Genomic DNA, 22,979 nt, shown 5'->3' on the forward strand with positions numbered 1-22,979 from the left:
CCCCCGCTGATCCCGAAGCAGCCGCCCGCTCTGACATTTCTAGGGCAGAATAAGGTATGGAGATGAAAGTCGGTTAATTTTAGAAAGGCCAACCACCTCCTCACGCATTATACCACAGCACCTAGCTATTGGAATGATTCGCCTGAAGAGCCACATTCCATTCCAATTATTTGCGAGCTTGTGATGTTTTCAGGTAGCTGAAAATGGTCAATGAACGGCCGTGGAGTGGATGGCACACAATGGATGTCTTAAAGTGTTGGGAAAAAATAAACAGTACTATCAACATGTGTCTTTGGGTTTGAGTTCTTGGTACTAGCAACATAGAAGTGGGTGCAACACCAGTGTGGTTGGCTCTGTGACCAGAAGGTTGCCGGTTTGACCCCAGCTGTGGTCGTTCTGTGTCCTTGAGTCCTGAGCAGATTTCTCTCAAGTTGTCTTCATGAGAGTGTGCGTGTGTTTCAGCATCAAGGCCCAGTTTCGCACATCCCCTTTAGGGGGCGTTAGGCCTTTGTGGGGCCCTTTTGCCGGACCTCACAAGGTTAAGCCACAATTTGAGGATGAGCACTTAAAAATAATTGGGTTTAAGTTTGGTTCAGAGTCCTGGTTAAGGTTAGCCATGTGTTTTGGATGGTGAGGTTTAGGGTGAGAGGCTGGGGAAAGGATCATGGATGAAGCTCTTAAGATTTTTACCATTAAGTTTTTGAACTACTTTCGTCCTTGGGCAAACATTTTAGTCCCAAACCAATTTTTCTTCTCGGTTCAGTATCTAATTTTACTTCTTATACAAATCCATATGGGAAAACTATAACTTTTAAACTCATCATGAAAAGCTCCTGATCATTGCTGACCTCTGCTCCATTGAAGGAGATAAAAAGAAATGCATCGCGAGTGATTATGCAGACATGGCACATTGATTTATGCTCAATTTAATGTGGTAATGAAATCTTTCATTCATTCCTCTTGTTTTGTTTAACCATCCTCGCGGAAAGGTTCATGAATCATCGCGAGAGTCACCTTGTGTGGCCTCAAAACCCTTGCTGTTTTCTGTCCAACCAGCCTGTTAGCCATATTTTGACGGTTTGGTTACTTTTACTGGAGGTGTCCACTGAAGGTGACATGCCCACTGATGATGTCCGGTTAAGTACAATCTTGTAGGACGTGCCAAATGACTTGGTGGGCCTAATTTGGCCCCCTGGCCTTGAGTTCAACACATGCTCTGCGTCTTTGAAACTGGGGATCATGAAATCTCAGCCCAGTTTTTATCCCTGCGCATAGCGTGAGTGGGGTTTTTACCCACTATATGATGAGAGAAGGAGAGGGGCACGCGGCTCCTCTTGACTGCAACAGTCTCCATGCTGTGGCAAAAAATCTGAATTATTATTCCGCTCTGTATGGTGTACGTCTATAAGGTAAACTGCTTCGCTAGTGGAACCTTTTTCGTACGCTCAGTCTACCGCCAGCGTCGTGCTGTATCACACAGAAAGATTAATTTCTTCAAACACAGAAGTGGGGCTATGACCCGTAAAATTACATTCCAGATTTTTCAGGCAGATATAAAGTATGCTGTTTCCTTAAGGCTGTTAAGTCACATTTTCCTGTCTGAGAATTCTAAAGTAATCATCCGCTCCGCACGGGAGCCAATGCTTTTTCCCCCTGACAAATCTCATGCAGAGACTTTCATGCTAAATTGATCTCCACTTTTCAAATGGCACCTTCCTTGGCTCTTCAAAGAGAAAAAGCGGTTGCTCTACGAGTGTAGCCAGCGGCGCCGCGGTGTCTTGAGAGGTCTGCCTGCAGACATCTGTGCGAATCAGAGTCAAAATGGAGCCTGGAGAATCCAAGTTTGTGCTTGTTAATTAATCAGACAGCAGTCCTGAAGGACTCAGTCTGAGCTGGTCTGGGGTCCCTGGAGAGCAAACCGCCGCAGGAGCAAAAAACTGATGACGGTAATGGTCCTGGGAGATGAAGTGACTGAGAAAATGCTGCTGTCATTAAGACGTGAGGAGAACAGAATGTCTGAGTTCCTCCTTTTCCTCATCCATTTCCTGCTCTGCATGTTAAAACTCTGGACTTTTTCTCATCTGCGATGGGCCGCTCCACGGGGTGCGGGCAGTTTGCAGGCACACTCTGCTCTTATTACTGCAGTTCCTCCTCGTGGGAGGAGGCCTCGCCGGATCGACCCGTCACTGATCAGCCGCGCGGAACTGACTGTGAGGAGGAAACTGTAACAAAATGCCTGAGAGTTTCACCAGGAATTTTAATCATGATAAAGGAAAAAAAAAAAACACAAGATGAGTTGAGGGACTTGGGAGTTTCACCCCTTGCGGGACGAGGTTGGTGGATTGATGAGGCAGAAAGAAGGGGAAGCTGCAGGAGTCGGAGTGGAGACGTGTGGGGAGAGAATGTGGAAGGGAGCGTGAGCTCAGCGACGTGAGCGGCTCGCTCTCAGCACTTTCTACTCCAGCAGCTAATGAGATGATATCCATCACTCAGTGGACCACTAAGTCAGCGGGCTATTGTCTGCACGTGACGCTGCACAAAAGGTCAACTTCCTCAACACCAAGAGGAGGATTCCGGAACACGTTCCGAGCCACACTGCTCCTGGCGGGGATGTTTGAGAGGATGATCGACGACTGCAAAAGAGATTTAATCTTATATTTACGAATGGCCCTGCGGTAGCGTGTTAAACTGTTGGTTTCAAGTTAGAAATTATCCTAAATTCTGGGCTTTTCATGAAGGACCCGGAAACAAGGCTCCTCCAGAGGGCGACCTGGTTATCCCCTGGAGATCGATCAGGGTGCCACTGGGGGCTCATGTTCAGACGACCTTGTCTGTCAGTGTTTCTCTGGGTGAACACCTAAGGGAGATTGTGCCCCTCAGTTGTCCGCGAAACCCTTTCATGGGTGGATGGATGCTAACAGAAGTGGACAAAGGGCAGCCCTGGGGCCTCATGTGGCCCTTCCCCTTTATTTAACCCTTTGATATGAAACTGACTGATTTTCATGCATTCAATGAAGTTTTATTACATGAAAGCCATTTTTATGTGAAAAATGATACGGAATATTTATCTCTTTATTGAGAAGTTTCATTTAGATTCAGTTTTTCTTCTTTTTGCGGTCAGTCCTTATTTATTTTTGTTTTTGTTGTTATTATTTGTTACCTTTTATTTACATTTCCTGTCAACCCTTATTTTAACTGATATGTTTTGTAATTGCCACAATAGTCTACGACACAGAAATTATCTTCACTTGTCATATTGTATAACATAACCATGCAAAATACATGGCTAACCTTAACCAGGACTCTAAAGCAAAATGAAACCCAGGTATGATGACCCAGTCATCTCAAAATGAGGCTTGGATTTGTGAAATCCAGCCGAAACATTGGCATAAAGTCCCCACGAGGATAGTATTTTGTAAAGAATTGGTCCCCACAAGTGAGGATCAACCAGACGAACACACAGTCCTACATATAAACATATACTGTATTTACATCTTATATTGAGAACCTTTAAAAAGCGTTGATACGCAACAATTATTTTTGATATTTTCATGATTTTATAGTGCTGTAATATTGTAATATTTTAGGTACATTTGATTATTATTACTGCTGTTGATGTTTTATTTATATTATTACTTTTCAAACCATAATTTTAAGGCTTCATTTTCTTGATTTTTGTATATGTATTTTTGGAATAAAAGAGAACAGTAATAATCTTCACGGCCCTTTTTGTTGTAGTTCTGACCTAGTACGAGATACGACCCCTTGTTTGATCCATGATCAGTCATCCAGCACTTTTATCCAAATCGACTTGAAATAAATCAGCCGGGGCCACAGTGCTGATCCTGCCGGGATCGAGACCCACAACTTCCTGCTTCAACAGTGTTGCTGTGCTGAGTCAATGTTTCTGGAATCTTTTTCACCATCGAGTCATTTCAGAAGTGCTAACTTGCCCATGGTGCCGAGCGGCGACTGTCATCTGCGTGGCTCGGTCTTTGGATAGCCGCAGACCTCTGTTGCTAATGAATATGAATTGCCTCAAACACTGGAATCATTAAACAGTGCGCGTGTGTGGCTGCAGTTTAATTGGTGATGTTAATTAGCATTTCCCCTGACATTCAGCCGCTGTGTTCTGCACTGAGATTTATTTCTTTTTTTTCTTTTCCGATGCTCATCCCTGCTGTGTTGTGATCGGGAAGAAGCTGAGGCATTATTCATTTTGAGAGCTGGAAACCTGACTCAGGTTCTCATAGAATTGTTGCAGGAGAGGCGACGGCCTTAAAGGCTCACGCTTCTATTGTCACGCTAGCGCTGAATAAAAGTCACGGCGAGGCATTTTTCATGTGCTGCGTAACGCCGTGGGTGATTTATCACCGTCGGCCAAATGATTTTACACCATTTGATCTGTTTTCCTGGATGGTGAGACACTTTCTGGTGCTCGTAACACTACTTTTCTATCAAAGCTAATCATGTAATTCCTGCGGCGTTTGAGTAATGACCAGCGGGATTCCGGACGATGAAAGATTGGGGCATTAATCTCTGTATTTCTGCGCGTAGAATTCCATTACAGGCCATTTTCCAAATTGTGGAAGCACACTGGTGTTTTACTTGATATGATATTAGTGGAGGAAGGTGCCCGCGGGGGTCTGTAGCTGGAGACCTGTCTGGTGTGAAGGAAGAGTCCTTAGTGGGTGATCAATGTCTTGGGATGGAGCTACAAGGGAAAGGGGCTCCAATAATTGTATTGAGTTGGGGGGGGGGTGGAGGGAGGGCCCAGTAGATCAGGAGCTGGGCCGACTGAGAAGGTGCCGCCATGGGCTGCCAGGCTGAGGCTTTTAAACAATCATTGCATGGAAGAAGAAGACTTGGGGTGAATTCCACTTCCTCAAACTCAAAAATGCGCAAGACATCTTCCGATTCTCAGGAAGTTAAGTTGAGGAACAAGATGGAGGAGTAAGTATCTTCCTCAGTTTTGGGATGCACCTACCACATATCTATACTACCCAGAATGCAGTGCATATTTTAATAAAATTTTTACGCCAAAACAGTGAGCTACAAATACAAGTATTTTCTTTGTTAATGGAGATATACATATTACTTGTATGTCAGCCATTTTTATGGACAGTTTACCTCTAGATATCTAGATTTATTTTACAATCTCATATCAATCTTCTTCTTCCAAGTTGACAGACTGAACACCGCTTTTGCGCAATGCTGCCCCCCACAGTCTGAGTACGTACCTGCATTTAAGTGGTGACCCATTTCTAACGCTTGCTTTTGCGGCTAATCTTGAGGGTTTGGGTAAAGATTAAGGATTGAGTTTGAGGACGAAGGGAGGAAATACAATTGGTTTTAACTAACTTCTTTGTGTTTTCAATAAATCAGTAAAATAGACTTTAGAAAAGAGTTGACCTTGAACAGGTTCAAATAAATGTCATTCCACGATGAAAATGATGACTAGTTACCTGTTGTTGATGTAAATCCATGACCTTGTTTCATGTGAGATTTGACCCATTCCCTTTTTTGTATCTGAGGGCAGCAGTGAAAAACAACACGTCCCAGACTCCCCTCCGCCCCTGTGCTTCCTCCAGGCCTGTTTCTGAAGCATTCTGAGGCCAACAAGTGGGACCTTGGCCTTCTCACCATGCAGGTGTCTCGGAGACCTCCTGTCTTGATCTCTCCTTTGATATGGAGCGACAGTTCACCTCTGACCCTCTCCTCATCCACTAAGCTCCAGACTGTATCCAGGATTTTTCAGTTCCTTCCCATGGGGTCAGTTACGTGCCATTAGCTCAAACTCAGGACGTCCTTCTTCTCGCTTCAGAGGAGCTAAACTAAGGAAAACTTTTCTCATGCTTTCCAGATCATGTTATTATTTAGAGAGCTATTTTATTACAGAACAGCAGAAGCTACTTGATAGACTTTTTAAAAATGGTTGATCAGAGCTACATATAAAAAGGTAGATGTCTTTTGGCGTAGCTGTCCAAGAATAAAACACTTGTGTAAAACACAGCGTTGACATCAGATTAAATGAAATAACAAAATAAAAATATCCCTTTTCTGAGACTTAAAAGGCCATGTGAGGCTATGCTCGGTTTGTGCTAGCTAATTGTAATACATAGCATGCTATTACACCTTAAGCTTGAAGAAGGATGAATATGTGTTGAAAAATAATTGACCAAAAATTCTCTTCATTAATCTGCTTCTAGTATTATTTCTACAACAGGGAAACTCTCTTTAATCATTTTGCAATACAAGCAGCATGGATATTAGAAATATTGGACTAAAAATGAATTTTTCAAGCAAAATGTCTACGTTCAACTTGTTTCAGTGGTTTTTAAAACTTTTAAAAACGTAAACAAAAAATTGCAGACACTGTATTACGCTGCGTGTGTGTGTTGTCAGAACAAGTTCAGTGTGGTCCGTGTTTTAAACCCCTGGGATTTGTGTTCAAATCCTACCACTAGCTTAATCTACCAGGCCGACAGGATGATTCACAAGTAAAGCACATCCATTCTAATGGCTTGTTATTTGCTCTCATGGAAGGGAGGCTGGAAAATGTGTTGGATAAAAGAAGTTTCTCGTGGGCGTTTCTGCCTCCGGAATAAGGACTTGCTTCTTTCCGGCCTTTAAACAGGATGGAAGTCAGCAGAAAGTTTTCCAGACGCACGTGAGATACATTTCTGATCCGCTGGAGGCTGCCAATGATAAGAAAAGGCCTTGACGTGTATGAGTGTCAGAAATATTTCCTATCGATCTGTGTGTGCTGGAATTCATCCGGTTTGATTTTCCGGTTTAATCTTCCTTTTAAATCCACACTCATCCTGGTCCAGCAAAGCCTAATGGTGATCTGGCTGCCGCTGACCAGCTGTGACCCTGGGGTCAGTAACTTTGTGTGTGTACACCTTCAACTGTCATTGCAACAATACATCCCCGCTATCATACATACAATTTCCGATATTGACGGGCTGGATATAAATAATCTCACATGCTTGTTCAATTATAATCCAGCCAGCCTTGAGCCAGCGCCGCTGCTCTTTGACAAGGTTTAGTTGGATTAAGTGATGAGCGGCTGACAGTAGCTAATCCGAGAAACATGCATTATGTAGGTTAAAATGGAATTCTGCTATTTCACTGGCAAAGCCACAATGATTACGCTTCTGACTGACTGACCCACATCAGCCTCGTGTTGTGGCTCCATACGTTGGGCCAGAGATTACTGCAGCAAATGTTCATTAGATTATACACCACAGCTCATGTTTGACTTCGATACACTGAAACACAGTGGAGTCACAATAGAAGACCAAGGAACTTCCTTCAAGATCACTCTTTTTTGCTTCTGTCTTATCGCACTTGTTCTGCTCTCAAAACTTCTGGAAACCCCAAATATCCTGAACTTCTGACCCAGTGAGGGATCTCCTATCTCTATATATAGACGTTTATATGGGATGACGTGGAAGAAGTGTTTGTTTGTTGCTGCGTTCTAGCTTTACAGAGTCAAATAAGCCCTTCATGTTTCATGAGAAAGCTACAATGTCTTTGAAATCTAGATGAACAGACCAAAACAAGTGGGGTGAAAGAAACTGTACTTTGACAGGAAACTCTCCTTCCTGTACTGGACAGTGTGATGTTTATCGACGACATAACCAGTAATGCTGCAGGATGGAAGGGAGAGGAAAGTTATTTGGACAGGAAGGAAGGATGTGTCAGCAGTATCACTGGATGTCCACTTGTTCCTTCATTCAAATAAAAGTTTTATCTATGAAACGATAAAGGAAGGCCATAATGACGCCTGTTTTCACGAGAGGCGAGGAAACATTGTGTAAATGTGGATTGTATATAAAATATTTAGTGACTTTAGAAACCCCCGGTGGCTGGGCTTCACTGCCTCGCTGCATGGACGGTGTTCAGAGGAAATATCCCGTTTTCAGATCTAACAACAAAGCTCCTGCTGCAGTGACACGTTCCAACAGGTGGCAAAGTGGCAGACATGAATAAGTCATTTGAACGACGCTTATTTCAAAGTCCGGCAGAGGTCCACTGGAGCAGAACACGGTTTCATTTGTGCATCATCCCCTCACCTTCAAACCTCATTCTGGGATGCTTCTCATGTATTTCTTTAGCAGGAAGGTCGACCACTGCATCCCTCCACTCGTCTTCCCCGCACCATTTCCCTGCTTTGATATAATGCAGGCATCCCTCAGGAGGGGTTCAGGGGGTTGTATGTCCTGAGGGCTGCCTGCTGTTGTGTTTGTCAGGGCTCCAGAGGCAGCAGGACCAATGTGTGGCTGTCAGGATTATCGATTTGCTGTGCCTTGTGTCATTAGCAACATAGATTAATACACGAAGTTGCAAGTATGAAGAATGACAGGTCGCTTTTTTGGCTGCATGTAGACTTGATAAAAGCTTCACGTTCACTGACAAGTCCAGTTTGTTTAGTTAACCCTTCCAGTGCTGACTCACCAGAGAAACCGGCTTTAGCCTTGGACATGACTCATTCTGGGATGTCTGAGGGTAGGGTTCCTTTTAGAGTGAGGGGTGATGTTTAGGGGTCGGTTTGGATTTAGCTAAGAGGTTTAGAAAACTAAGACAAACATCCTGATCACTTAAAATTCCTGCAGTATGGAGACCTCTAATGCAACACAAATTCAGACCTTCTTCTTCCCAGTCCGAGCTGAGCTGCCTCCAGGGCCTCTAATATGAATGGGGCTAGCATCTCCAGCCGTTCTTTATTTTTAAAAATACAGTGATGCTCTGTGCTTCATTACGGCGGAAATATTCATAGTGCCGGGGTCAGCTTCCCTCATAAAGAATTGAAGTGGAATCCAGACGAGGTTCCTGGGCATGTGTCAAAGGTTAAAAAACCCAAAGGTGACACATCATACTGCTTGCTAATTTATTCTCTGGTAGCTCTGCAGTAAAGATCCATCACATTCTGCCACGGTAGCCCTGCGTCATTATCATGCATGAGACCCAGAAATATGATCGTTGCATTCTTGTTTTTCTTCACTGGAAAACTCAAGCTAAATCGATCTGTGTTTATCTTTCAAGAAATGTCTTGTTATTAGCCCTGCAATTGTTGCAGTGCACTATGGGAGTCGCTGTTTTTCACCTTAAATTTCTGAAAATTTGCCATTATCAGCTGTAAAACTGTTGTGTGAGCGCAGCCGTCTCCAGCGACGTGTCGATGTCATCATGACAGGTCTGCTATTACTGTGTGCAGCGGCCGTGCTAAATGACAGTGAGAGGCTCCAGAGCGGCTTGTCTCGTGTGGTCATGTGACTCGGCTGGTTGGGTAGAGATGTGACAGCCTCATGGATGCTCTTTCCTCCTCTGATGACTGATACAGGAGTGAGTGTGTCGGCAGCTGGATTGAATGCCAGTGTAATTAAAGGTTCGCCGAAGTGGGAGATGATACGTTGTCTGCGCTCCGGTAATAGCTTCCTTCAGTTCCTGCCTGAACACCCACTCTGTGTTTTACCTCATCTTTCCATCAGTTTCCACACCTGTCGGGCACTGCAGGAGTCAAGAACGCGGGCTTCATTTGCACCCAGCAGACCTTCTGAAGGCAAAACTTCAACCGTATTCTCACTGCTGCAGGATTTTATAAATAGATTTATAAATGTAGCATATAATCCTTTCAATGAAGAAGCTTCAGGATGATGTGTTTGCATAAAAGAGGGGCTGGCTATGGTGAGTCCTTACAAGAAGACAGATTGGAATGAATCATATGGTGTGTTAACTCAAGGCAAGTGTTCCATTTTATGCTGGTTCTGAGCAGCATTCTAGCTCATTGTAGAAATTCTGGTGAATCTCCTCTGAAATATAAAAAATAAATAAAGTGTGTGTGATGCCTTTTTTTTTATTCAATGTCTGGCACCTCAGCACATAGCAGCCCAGTATCGTGTACGACAGTTACGGCAGCACAGTATCCCAGCATCTCACTGTCACACAGTGATCTACCACTACAGTAGCACCTATAACCCTCGCGTCGGCTATTTTGAATGGCATTCCACTTACGTCCAATCTCACTTACGACCAGTTGGTGGCAACCGATCCCGGTCTTAAGTTGGATGTTACTTGTACTGTGGTACCTCGGTCCCAGACTTCGAACAAATCGGAGTTTGAACAAAATTTTGGAGATTTTTTTGCTTCGGATTTTGAACAAAACTTCAGAACTTCAACACACTTCAACATGCGCAGATCGATCAGCTGACCCACGATGCGCTTTGTTATTGTGTATAACGCAGTCTCTGTATGCAGACGTGTCCCGTTTTTTTTCATATTGAGGTGTAAAACCTTTCCTGTCTCCGCACTGTATTTCTGCAAGGCTTATGGATATGGACCAAACGGAGCAGTGCCACTGGAAACAATGGAGGGCAGTGTTGCTGTTACTACCTGATACGTGGCTCTAGTAAAACTCAAAGAAGACAAGACAAATCCTCTGTCCTCCAGTGGCAATATCTTTAACAGCTTCTCTGACCACCACCTCCTACAATGCTGCCTCCGTTTTGTCATAGACTTTTGACTATGAGCTACTCCCCCTGGTGGATATATTGCTGAACAGCATTGCCATCGCAAAGAACTCATGGAAGCATGTGATCAGTGACGGTAACATTGTTTGAAACGGACTGATACAATTTAGTACATAAAGGGAGCATAAACAGTCGACTGTTTAGTGGACTAAATTCTGCTAAATTGGTCACCAACACGTTCATGAGTCCACTTGTGAAGTCATCACTCACAGCAAAATCCACAGTTAAGTGGGGAAAAGACTGAGGTGGCCCAAAATGTTGAAAGTCTGTGTGGACACAACAGTACTGTACTGCATATATGTCACTTGTTGATAGGTTTCTGCTGGGAATACATTCAGCAATTCTTTTAGTTGAATGTATATCGTGAAACTGCAGCTGTTATGTTTCCTTCTGAAACAAACACGCTTCTTGTCCCAGCTTGCCGGGGTCATCAGAGTCGAACACAGCTAATGGTTATCTATCGCCACGAATGATTGCTTCAGATAATAGAATTGTAAAGCGAGCGCACAATCTCACTCGGTTGTGGAGATGTTCTGCCGTGGATGGTCCAGCGCCGCTTAGCTCAGCACCATCATTTATACAACCTTTAACCTCTGATGGAGGAGGCCAGGAATGAGCTGGTTGAATTATGGATCACTCCTGAAAATAAGCCCATTTTCCACTGCTCACGTTCAGTTCATTTAGTGTCCACGTACCCACTACACACACAAGCACCACTAACTCACACTGACTGGCCGTTCACTTTGGGAAAATGAGGTGATAAAATTGCTGTAACATGCTGAAGCTGTAGATTTAAGATGCAGTGTCACCTGACCAAACATCATGAAATTGCAATTTAATGACTGAAGTGAAGCAAGAGATGATTTTTGAATCGACTGAAGCTGAGACCTTCCTCTCAGTCAGAAGAATGGCGTGAGTCCCATCTCCATATTCGTGAGAGCAGGTGAAAAGGTCAGAGAGGGAGAAGTTCTAAACAGTCATCGGCAGGTGAAGAGGACGGAGGGGAGGCGAGCTGTGACGGGAGGAGAAGGTCTGCTGATCAGATAAATGTGCTCTTGAGTTTGAAGCTGTCACGATGTTGAGATGAGGAGGAGGACGGAGAGCATTTGACATATTTTACAAAGATATAGTAACGAGGGAACTATCACCAACTCACATTTCAGAGAAGCTGCTGAGCTGCCCAACAGACAACGGAATGGCCAGCATTGCTTGATGCTGTCTCCTCAGTACATGGTCAAATCTTTTTTTATTAATGTAAAAAAAGTGATTTGTTCTTCATTAAACAACATAATGTACATATTTTTAATAAGAAAACAAAAGACATGAATAAAAAATAATATTTTATTGGAAAAAAAATAGTGAAATTATTGATACATTTTTTGAATGCGGTGTCCTAATTTATTCACATGATTGTAAGTGTTGTTACGAATGTTAATATTAAAAAAAAAAATCAAACAAACTATGTATTCTACCAAGTTATTATTATTTAGATTCACATTAACAAAACTGTCTTGGGACCTGACCAAAAAGCTTGTTTATTAATAAAAATGAATAGTAAAATTTTTATTATTATTTTATTATTATTATTAGTAATAATAATAATGATGATAATAATAGTAGAAATGGCAACTTAAAAGCATCCATTTCCACCCATATTTATTAATATTATTATTGCATAAATTTCCCTAGTAAGACAGATAACCTCCTCAGCAGAGGTCATACAATGATTATGATTGAAAGAAAAAGAATTGAAACTGAGCAAATAAAACATGTAACACCAACAATATAATGACTAATATAAAACAAAAATACAACTAAAACAAAAATACAACTTCCACCTAGGTGCTTAAAAATAGTCACCTTGCATTTGCTTTTGGACAGTTTGGTGAATAAAAACTTTATAAAACATTATCTTTCAGACCTAGCAAGATATATATGACAATTGTAAAATATTGGTTGTAATATTATTAAATTAAAATAAAAATGGTTTCTAATCTGGTTTTCTGTTTCTATCTCTTTCACTTTTTAAAATTATCTTCATACTGTTTATTGTCTGAACTTGTATCACAAGTGTTAAAAGTGTTTTCTAAATAAAAATGACATGAACCAGGATGAGTGATGGCATCAATGGTTCTCATAGTTCGACTAAATCTCAAACATTTTGCCTTAAAAAGTGAGCCGTGAAAAAGTAACATTTTTCCACTGCAGCTCATGTACGGAGCTGAAAATGTGGTTTTGTTGAGAGCCGGTCTATGGAACTCCTTGATGACATCAAAGATCATCGGAGCATGAAAGAGGAGTGACTCGACTCCTTCACTGTCATTAGCTGGACTTGGAGAGAGGCAGAGAGATGAATGGGTGAGTGAAGAGAGAGAGCGAGAGCTGGTGAATGCAAATGCTGATGTTCCGATCACTTCATGAATGCTCATAATGTCATAATGGCCGTTATTTGTTGGCGAACGTCTCCGGGAGTAACACCCGGCTTCATCACGCTCCAGCAGGAATCATGAGGCTGTTGAGATGTGCCTTTGCTTTTTCATTTTCCCCACAACTTTAGCTCCACATGCTTCTTACGATGGAAAGCATTGTTCGTTGAGCGGCTTGTGCCGAGAGCCTGGGATGCGGTGTCACGCATTTCCATCTCTCAGATCACGACCTAATGGCTTCACTGCAAGTCTCCCATCAGGAAAACTCATTGGAATAAAACCTGCTGAAGAATAAAAGTGATGTTGTTTCCTCTCCTCAGACACGCCAGTGCTCCACAGACAGAAGACGGTGGTGACAGACATGTGCTACCCTACGGAGATCTCCAGCTTGATGGACTTTGGCACGCCAGACTGCCCGTTGAGCAAAGGTATGATCTTTAAATATCATATATAAGTGTTGCCATGGTGACTATGGCACAGATCAATGGGCCGGAGGTTTGACAGGGTCTGGGAAGAGCCACACGATTAGAGCGGCTCAGTCGATAGCGATAAACACTCAACTGCTTCCAGAGTCCGTGTCGAAGTGATGGCACTTTTCATGTTGTTCAACAACCTCTGACTGTGCTGACAGGTGTCACATGACCCCATTCACACATTTATACAGTGACTTCACCACACATTGTTACTGAATTAATTGAATGTGTGAGCTAAAATAACTTCTTCTATTGTCCTCCAATCCCTTCATGCATTTTGGTAAAATAAATAAATAATTCAAATGTTCTACTCAATGTATTTTCCATGACTCTATTTTTTAAGAAATATATTTATTACAGAATAATTAATACTCTCATTCTTGAATAAGAATTTAAAATGTTTAAAAAAAAAAGTTGTCATTTTGTCAGTGAAATGCAATAAAACAATAAAATCCAATATAAAACCTATTTAAATTTACAATTTCAACAGTACTGTCTCTTGCTATGGATCAAGAATAACTGACATCTAAATAGGGAAGATAAAAAGAAAGTTTTATTTAGATATTTAGAATTCAAGTAGTAATGGATGTTAAGTCTCCATAAATACAGGCAGAGGGCCTGTGTTTGAGCATCATTGTGATTACAGCGGAGTTATTACCTATTTATTACTTAGCTGCAGGACATGCCAACATAATATTGTCTTGTTTTATATGAATATAAAAAGAAGAAGAAGGTTTCAAAATTACAGCAGAGTTTTGGCAGCCGAACATCAGACAGAGAAAGAAACATGTAGCAATGGTTGCGTCAGTCCATTTACTGCTGTTTTTCACCCAAACTTCTGCTCACCATTAGCCTTCAGTGTTCGCCGTCCTCCGTAATTGTGCCTCTTCAATTGAGATCCAGCCCATTGATCGACACCAGCCTGTTCGATATTGTCGTCCTGCTGCCATAATTGCTGTTATTCTCCTCCGACTGGACAGAAAATAACCATCATTTTAGCTCTTATATTGAATCCACAATCTCTGAGCAGCATCAAAGCCTTTCTGTCAACAATGCACCGAGCCACAATTGATCTCACTCCGTCTCTGGCTCTTTAAAAGTCCATCAACATCACCCGCTGCTCCGTTTCGTTTCCTCCGCCTCTTGTCTCTCAAGGATAGCTGATTTTTAATGTTGTCAATCAACACTCTCAGCGGCGATAATGCAGACTGGCAGCGGAGAGTTCGTGCCAGAGAGCTGAGATCAGGAAAACTCTCCCGGCTTCAGTCAGAGGAGAACAGCAGGGCGATGAACATGACCAGTGTAGAGGACGACCTGAAACATTTGACTGCTTCTCATGTGTTTTTCTGTCAAGCGTGAACATAGATATCCCATCATGACTGAACTGGTCACTGTTCTGCTATCCACTTCTAGCTTAATTCTGGAGGCTGCTTCATGGAAAATGTCTGAAATAATCGTCTCTTTTGAGATGCAAGTAACATCAGTTTTTTTCTGGACAGCAAAGGTGTAGTTAAATTCTCCTCAGCAAAGCGGAAAACAACTCTTCAATTCAGGTGGCAGTTTCGTAATGGAAGGTTTTATTGAATACACACCTTTGTGTGTGTGTGTGCGTGCGACCTGGTTTTCCCCACAAGTCCAAGCCTCAATTTTAGGATTGAAAAGAAGAGTAAAGAAAGAAAAGAGTTGAATTACACTTCGACCCTACTCCTTACCATTGAAATGATGTTGTAATAAAATGTGTTTTGTCGCCCCATAAAGGCATGACAGAATCATATATATTAATAGGTTGGTTATTGCACATTTATGTAAACTAGGGATGCTCCGATTGATCGATCACCGATCGTGATCGGCCGATTTCAACATCACTACCTGTCACTACCGATCATAACAAGTGATCACGTGATGAAGCTCCGCTGGTTGTGATGTGTCCGCTCCTCCCCACTCGCTGCTCACTCAGCAGCGGCATGTCTGCTGTGGAGCTTCTTTCAATCTGTAATGAAATGTTTGTATCCTACAGCACATACACGGGAAAATGCTGCACAGGGAAGCACCTTCAAATGAAACACGCCATTTAAAGCGCCAGCACTTGACGGAGCACGGAGAGTTTTCCGGGCTCATGAAAGTGAGACTGCTGGTCAGCAGCAGGCTGTTAGCCAGCAGGCTGTTAGCGCATTCGAAATGATAAAAAAAAGTCATCAATTTCACCGAGATAGATGAGCGGTCTTTCTCAGGTGTCTTTTACGCAGAAACTACCGGATTCTTCGCTGTTTTGGAGTCGGGTGTGCCGTTTATTAGCCACCTGAATCTGAAACATTTGAAAACATCCGGAGTGCAACTTTCATAAATGCAGTGCTTTCTGTCTCGGAGTCCCGCTAGAGTATGTAAATATTTCACAGACGTAGCACATTCTCTGGAGATTCACCTGCGATGTGTCACATCGATTTAAATGTTTTTCAGTTGAGTCCTTTCGACAGAATAATTGCTGCACTCAGCAAGTTTTTTTTTCTATTTTTGCCACCTTGAAGAGGTTTATAAAAACGTGTCATTTTAAGTTCATGTTTTCACATCACGCACACAGAGCGTCGCTTTGATTCCAAATTGATCGGTATTGGTGATCGGCAGCAAAAATCCTGATTGCAGCATCCCTAATGTAAACATTTGCTGAGTTTATTGGACGATAGTGCATAAACATTCAATTGGAATTCAATAACTCGACCCTTGCTTGTTATTTTTTCCACTTTCTTTTCAAACCAACTTGTGAAAGAAACACTTTGGAGCGGTCCATTCTTGGGAAAACTCCTCTGATTAAAGAAGGAGGGCGTTTGGGAGTTAGGTCCGGCTCCTCTGTTCAGCACCAGCAAAGTCTTTGAGACTGAAGATAAAACATCAAGGTCCAAGGCTAATTCCATGTTGCAGTCCTTGAAGTGCAACTACATGGATTAAGACAGGCACTAATGAGTCTAATTAGAAGAGCTGTGTTTTGGTGGAGCCATTGTTTTGCAGCCTTTGCTTCAGGTGAGGAGAACTGTCTGCAGCAGAGCAGCTGAATGATGCCTGCTGCCACCTGATGCAGCTGCTTCTCTGAATATAAACACTTTATTTGTGGGATGTCAGGAGGTCACGGCGAGGTGCTCCAATCCACGACTCTTTATGTTGGGGACTGTCGACACTGCACCTTCAAATTCTTCAACTTTCCGAGCCGATCTGACATTCGTCCTCTCTGTCAGAGCTGACTTTCAGCATTCCGGCTCCGTCCGCGGATCCTCGCTTCTCGAAGCAGATCCTTGTCACATGAGGCAATAGAGCCGTCAATCCCTCGCTGACACCTCAAGGACTTTTCTGTCAGACTCATTTTCTTTGAATGAGCTGAAGCTTTTTCAGGAAACGTAAAACAGAACTCGCGTACTTGGGCTGCAAATCGACTGCTATACGTAGGTTGTAGGTAAATAGTGCTTCATTTTGTTATTTATTCCTGTCCAGTCCTGTGATGAGGACCAGTGTGTGCGCGACCTTTCACCCAATGTCAGCTGGAATTATGAGGAGTGGAAGATGAATGCTTCAATGGCGTCTGTGTGGACAGTCTCCAGACAAAGCGATTACATTCCTGACCTGCCACTTGCGTTAGAGAATGGTGGATTGCGTGTTGTGTTGTGAGTCTGTTGTAGTGAGAGTTTCTTTCACAAGCTAGTAGACAAACAAGCACTTTTGATTTTTTTATTTTTTCCACTTAAGCCCATTAAAGCGTCGAACAATCCTCTGTGACCCCACACATCCTATCTGGCGCAGCAGAGCGGCCTGAGTCAGCTGTTTGCTCGAAGGCAAAGTCCCTGGGGAGTTAAAGATACCATGACGGAGCTTCTATGTTCATAATCCTGCTGCTGTGAAATTTCATGGAAATTGGTTTGATGCTAGCTCAAGTGATTTGCTTCTTTTATGATCCATTTCTTTTACAATCATTTCAGTCTTTATTGTTGTCAGGAACTAGTGATGGGTTGATGAGGTTTCGTGAAACAGCGTCCTGATTTTCTGGGGCCACCAGATGGCGCTGTCTGCTGTAAAATGTTTGGACTCATTCAGTGAAACCTCCCATCATTTCTAAACCAAGAGCATCAACAATACTGCAATACTGTTTCATGAAACCTCATTTAATCATCACTAGAAACTGATAAGCAATGGATTTATTTTATTAAAATATTAATATAAAGTTTAAAAAAAAATGTCCACACTGTCTCAATGTTACAACTCGAAAACTGAAACACTGAATATTTACATTTTTCTGTTACTCTTTGATTGCTGCGTTACTCTTTGACTCCAGCATTTTTGTTGGCCACTGACTTCTGCGTTCCTGTTAAGTCTAATTTGGAGAGTGTGACTATGTGAAAGTGATGGTGTACTTCCCTTCCCAAAAACCCCAGTCACATCTGCATCAGAGTAATATAAATAATCCAAAGTTGTTCAGCAGTGTCTCCAAGAGTGCGCTTAGATGTTCCAAGCTCAGAAATACATTTTACAAAACATTTATTTGACTCATATTGTTTTGTAAATGTACCTGTAGTTTCTATTGCTGGTGGCTTTGTGGTTGTAGTTCTGCTGTCAACCATCAGGTGGAGCTGTCGTCGTTTGTTGTCTGGACTCCAGGAGAGCAGTCAGGTGTTTCTGGGCGTGTCGTTCATCGTCAGGGAGCGACAGTGAAACATAGCTGAAACTGGAAGCGCAGCCGACTTCCTTGTTACCTGTGTGGGTGGAGCCTGAGCTCAGCAGTGCTCAGCTGGGAGCGGCTCACTGCCTTCTCTCTGCTGGTTGGGATTGTGTCTCTCCTGGTATACGTATGTGTTTGCCTCGTTTTTCTCACCTGCTATGAGATCACACACCACAGTTGACAGTGGAGCCTAGTGGAGCCAGTGCTGAGCGGGACATGAGGTCCGAGAAGGAGGAGGGGAAGACAGGTGAGTGGCCCGGGAGACGGAGGCAGGGCAGACGGCCAGTGGTTTGTGGCGTGGAGGGACGGCGAGGCTGCTAGACTGGTGTGGAGTTTACAAGCAGATTCAAGTTCACTGGTGGCTGATGGCATTAATAGAATGTTTGGAATTTGAGCGTCACTCACTCGATTTTCAGGCTCTTGGATTTGACTCTCTGATCTTATCATCTCAATGGATGACCAAGTCATTGAGTCATTGTTGATTATGAATGTGATGTTTACATAAAATAAAATTACTTTTAGATCATTTTTATTCCTCTAAAAAATCCTATATGTTTACTTTAAGTATTAGCATATTTTACCACTCTTTTAAATGCATATTTTTAATAAATTATCTGTGCTGTCTTTAATAATTTATTTTAACGTTTCATTTCATTACTTTTTTTAAATTATTTTTTTTACATTTCAGGCAATTTTTTGTCATTGTAAAATTCTATAAATTTTAAAAACTAATGGTAACAGAAGAACAATTATGATTTGTAATAACACGATTGTTTTCTTTTGACATTGTAGTTTCTGTCTAGTTTGAAAAGTCAGCTTGCAACCCAGTCCTTTCATTGTCCAGAAGCCCTGACATGCAGCCGGTGGTGGCGACTGCCTGCTATCTGTTCAGTTCCACTCAGGGGACCGTATTACAGGATGACATCATGCTCCTCAATTGTTGACTGTTGTGCTTTGACGTACAACTCACCGAAGTTGATGTTTAGCTAATGACAATCCTTCACGTCTGCTTGTGTTTATGGCTGATAGGATTCAGCTGTTGCACTTGTTGACCTATAAGGTTCCATCTCCTGAGTTGCATTTTGGATTTCGATGGCTCCTAAGTTGTCGCCAAGTTGTTTGCCCCACTTCATTTTAACCGTATTCGAACAATAGCGGTTTACTGAATGACTATGAGACTTGTTGGACTGCACTGCATCTGTCCTCTATGTGCTCATAGAGCAAGAGTTACATACTAGTCAGTCCTGATCCCACTGTAGAATTATTCATCGCTTAATGTACATTCAATAATAACCGCTGACCTACTTAAGATTTGTCCATACAGATAACAAGGAGATTATCAGATGATCCTCTTTGGTATTAATAGACGTAAGTTAAGGAAGTGCAACTTGTGTCTGCTCCGATATCTGGTGTATTTCTGCTCAAACTAGGAAGCAGTTATTTCATTTCTTTCCCATCAATATTTTAGCAGAAATCTATATTAATGTAGAAATTATTTTCAATATTTTACATGCTTTTTACATACTATTTATTTTTCATCATGAAAAAATATTAAAATGACTCCACTGATGAGAGGCACCTCGCATATGGTTGCATGAGTCGCCAGTGATGCTGAAGATGGCTGCCGTTCCCCGAGCCTTTTCTTGTACCTCCTGAGAACACTTTGTCTTTGTTGTTATGATTACCGAATGTTTGGGCCTTTAGCTGTGTCATTATTTACCTCACTGCGGGGGAGTCGACTGTTTATCTTCGGTCACATGACTCGCCGCATTTGACACGATGATCTCATTGTCAAACAGCTCTGTTGCGATATTGTAAGATCAATATTATAATGTCAAGGAAGGAGATGAGTCGTAGTAAAATGTTTTTTTTTTTTCACTGCGCTGTTGTAAATTTTGGTCAAGATCAGTAAGGCTTCAGAAACAAATCCACAGTGTAGAGGGTTGATCAAGGACAGGTGCAGTTATGACTCAATTCACTCTCCAGTCCCTCGCTGAAGGAGCACAAGTTGTCAGCAGCAGTAAATAAAAGCGGTTGTCGCACGCAGTCCACATCAAAACAAGTGAGCCAAAGAGTAATTGCCTGTAATATATAGACATATTTATGTGCGAGGACAGCAGTGTATCACAAGTATGTGGTGGTCAGTTGCAAGGACGTCTTCATTAGGTCCTCAGTATGAACCTTTCACCCTGTAGCAACTGGGTTTCACCTTCCTCCGGTGAACAACTCTTGTGTCCCTGTCCAACCTCCCCAGTCGTGTGACCTCTTGTGGTTGATAGACACCAGCGCTTGGTGCTCCGTCTGATCCACTCGGCAGCTGGAGGCTCAGAGTTGGTGGAGATGATCAGTTTGACCGATTATACGGCAAAAGACAGGTGGTGCTCATCACTCTTAGGCACGTTCTTCCTCATAAAAAGGCTTTCATTAAAACACCCCAGTGGACATGAATGCTGAGTTTGTTTTTGTGTTTTTTGTGGGTGATATGTCTCACAGAACTCTCTGTTTTTTTGTCCTGTATCTATTGCTACTCTAATATATCATACGCATTGGTTTGTCTTCTCAAATATGGAATCTGTGCTTGACTCGCAACATGTTTTGATGCTCTCATGTTTTGTTGCTATGATGGGGAATTACGCAGTGCAACTGTGTGTACACAGCTTCTAAAACCTGCATGATATGCTGAGTGTCTGGTTTGGAGCACCTACTCTGGATGTAATTCTATTTTCCAGTGAACTTATTTAGCGACATCTTAAACCTTGATGGGCAGCCGGCAGCGCAGCACTCAAGTACGAGGCGACAATCTATATCAATAGAGTCTCACTTTATGTTGATTCCCAGACCTCGCAGGGCCCAGTCCTGCTGTTCCTGACAGATGTGTAGGATTCACAACTGACTTATCGCTCTTCAACACATCATTGAGCTTGTCCATGCAGCACATCCACGTCCACGTCCATCCACATGAGACAACCGTCATTTCTTCTCTGCGTCCTATACTGGTCACATCTTTCACCCATTCGACTGCTCCCAGATCTACTCTGAGTCTCAAGGAGATGACTAAGCTCTTTCCATTGGGGAAAAACTCTGATTTTGCTAGGGATATTTCGACTGTGATATTTGACTATGATTCAAAAGAATGAGAACGACGGACGAGAGCTTGCCTTTTGGCTCAGCTCAGTTTAGCCCCTCACACATTTTACTGTTAAACTACCCTTGCTCTGCTCTGATTTCAGACCAGTCCCACACGTTTGTATGTTAATTTGCCGCGGAAAAGCTTTGCAATTTAATAATAATTAATAAAAATAACAATAATAATTGCTTATTGTCGTTGGTTACTTACTTCTGAAGTATTTGGCCTGGATATGATGACATTACAGTCATAATTCATTAAAATAATTAATTAAAACACCAATATGTTTATAATATTTCAATCCTACTGATACATGACAAGTTGTATGACATTATGTCACATGGCTTTTATATTTGTGTAGCTGTACTTGTGGGGACCAGTTCTTGGAAACACACCTCCTTGTGGGGACCATTTGCCCCACAAAACTTCAAAATAACTGGGTTTCAGTTTGGTGCTGGTTAAGGTTCGGCTATGTGTTTTGGATGGTTGGGTTTAGGGCGAGAGGCTGGGAAAACCATGAAAGCCAATGAAATGTCCCCCATAGACTTTGTGGTGTGTGTGTAAAAAGCATCACAAATCATAGGCTTTTTAGTGAATACTTGCATTTGACTTACTAATCGACAGGTGCTAGTGAATTGTTTATGAAAAGCTTCTGTTGTATTTTTGCAGATATTGTTTTGTAAGATTAAAAAACAGAAAGAAATTGTTGTTTTAATGTTCATTTCTAAACTCAGTAGCACCAACTTTGTCTGATCTGCAAATGCAGCAGCTGGCTGAACAGGATAGTGACAGAACGCCATTCAGCAGTCGATTTGACGTGTAGTTTTGCTTGAATTGCTCTCATACATTTAGACTGCCAGCAAACGCTGCAGGTTCACCGACTTGTCTGGGCAGGTTCCGGAACAAAGAAGAAAGTCTTCTCTGGCTTTATGAGGCAATCTTTTAAAACTGGGAAAAAGACATTTCCAAGTGTGACGAGAGTCAAATGTCAAGTCTATTGATTAATTTAGTTATCTGAGCACTGAGAACAAATATATTTCACCCTTTTTTGGGGACCATTAGGGTCCATAGTAGTAGTAATAATGAGAAGAATATTCAATAAACCTCGTCACTTTATTGGACAAATCATGTGGCTAGAAGCATTGAATAGAAAACAAAGAAACGAAGAAAAACAACCCTCTTTTAAAGGCCCAGTATGTAGAAAAATGTGGTTCGCTATGGTTTACTTTACGCTGTACAGTGGAAACTCTGTGAAACTGTGACCAGTCAAAATAACCCCTTTCACAAGATGAATTTAGTTAAGCCTCGTGTTTATGTAAATTACCATTTTGTACTTGTTCCGCTATGAAAAATGAGGAACACCATACTACAATACTTTTCATCAGTTAGTAAATCATTGCGTTCTATGTTCCTGTTGCACGTTTTTACGGCACATACCGTATGTTCACGCTAATGTAATCCTCAAAACAAATGACATTCAAAAGGAGCTAGTAGTCCAAACGCCCGAGCGCTCATGAGCCATCTGTGTGCGAGGGGGCGTAGCTTGAGAGTGATAAGGCGCCGTATGTTACATAACACCCATCGTAAATGCTTCTGCCAACAGTGCATTCATTGATGTTATATTAACTTTTTTTTTACAAGGCACCCACTGTGTTTTCTGTTCTCCATGCGAACACTATGAATGACTGAGCCTCAAAGTAGCTCAGCAAGTATCTAGAT

The 22,979-nt window shown here is 42.2% G+C and overlaps 1 protein-coding gene across 7 annotated transcripts in view; it reads left to right on the forward strand.

Moving 5' to 3' along the window:
* Positions 1-22,979, forward strand: part of kaznb (kazrin, periplakin interacting protein b) — a 107,882-nt gene that overhangs the window by 67,477 nt on the left and 17,426 nt on the right. For all 7 annotated transcript variants that reach the window (XR_008414775.1, XM_053866923.1, XM_053866927.1 and 4 more), the window contains one exon: positions 13,282-13,389. Coding sequence is in view for 6 of the 7 variants with exons in the window: in XM_053866923.1 (XP_053722898.1) it covers positions 13,282-13,389 (108 nt within the window). In the remaining variant the exon portion in view is untranslated. The remainder of the gene's footprint in view (positions 1-13,281; positions 13,390-22,979) is intronic.

Source organism: Synchiropus splendidus, chromosome 6 (assembly GCF_027744825.2).
Source record: "Synchiropus splendidus isolate RoL2022-P1 chromosome 6, RoL_Sspl_1.0, whole genome shotgun sequence".
In the NCBI taxonomy this organism is placed as follows: domain Eukaryota; kingdom Metazoa; phylum Chordata; class Actinopteri; order Syngnathiformes; family Callionymidae; genus Synchiropus; species Synchiropus splendidus.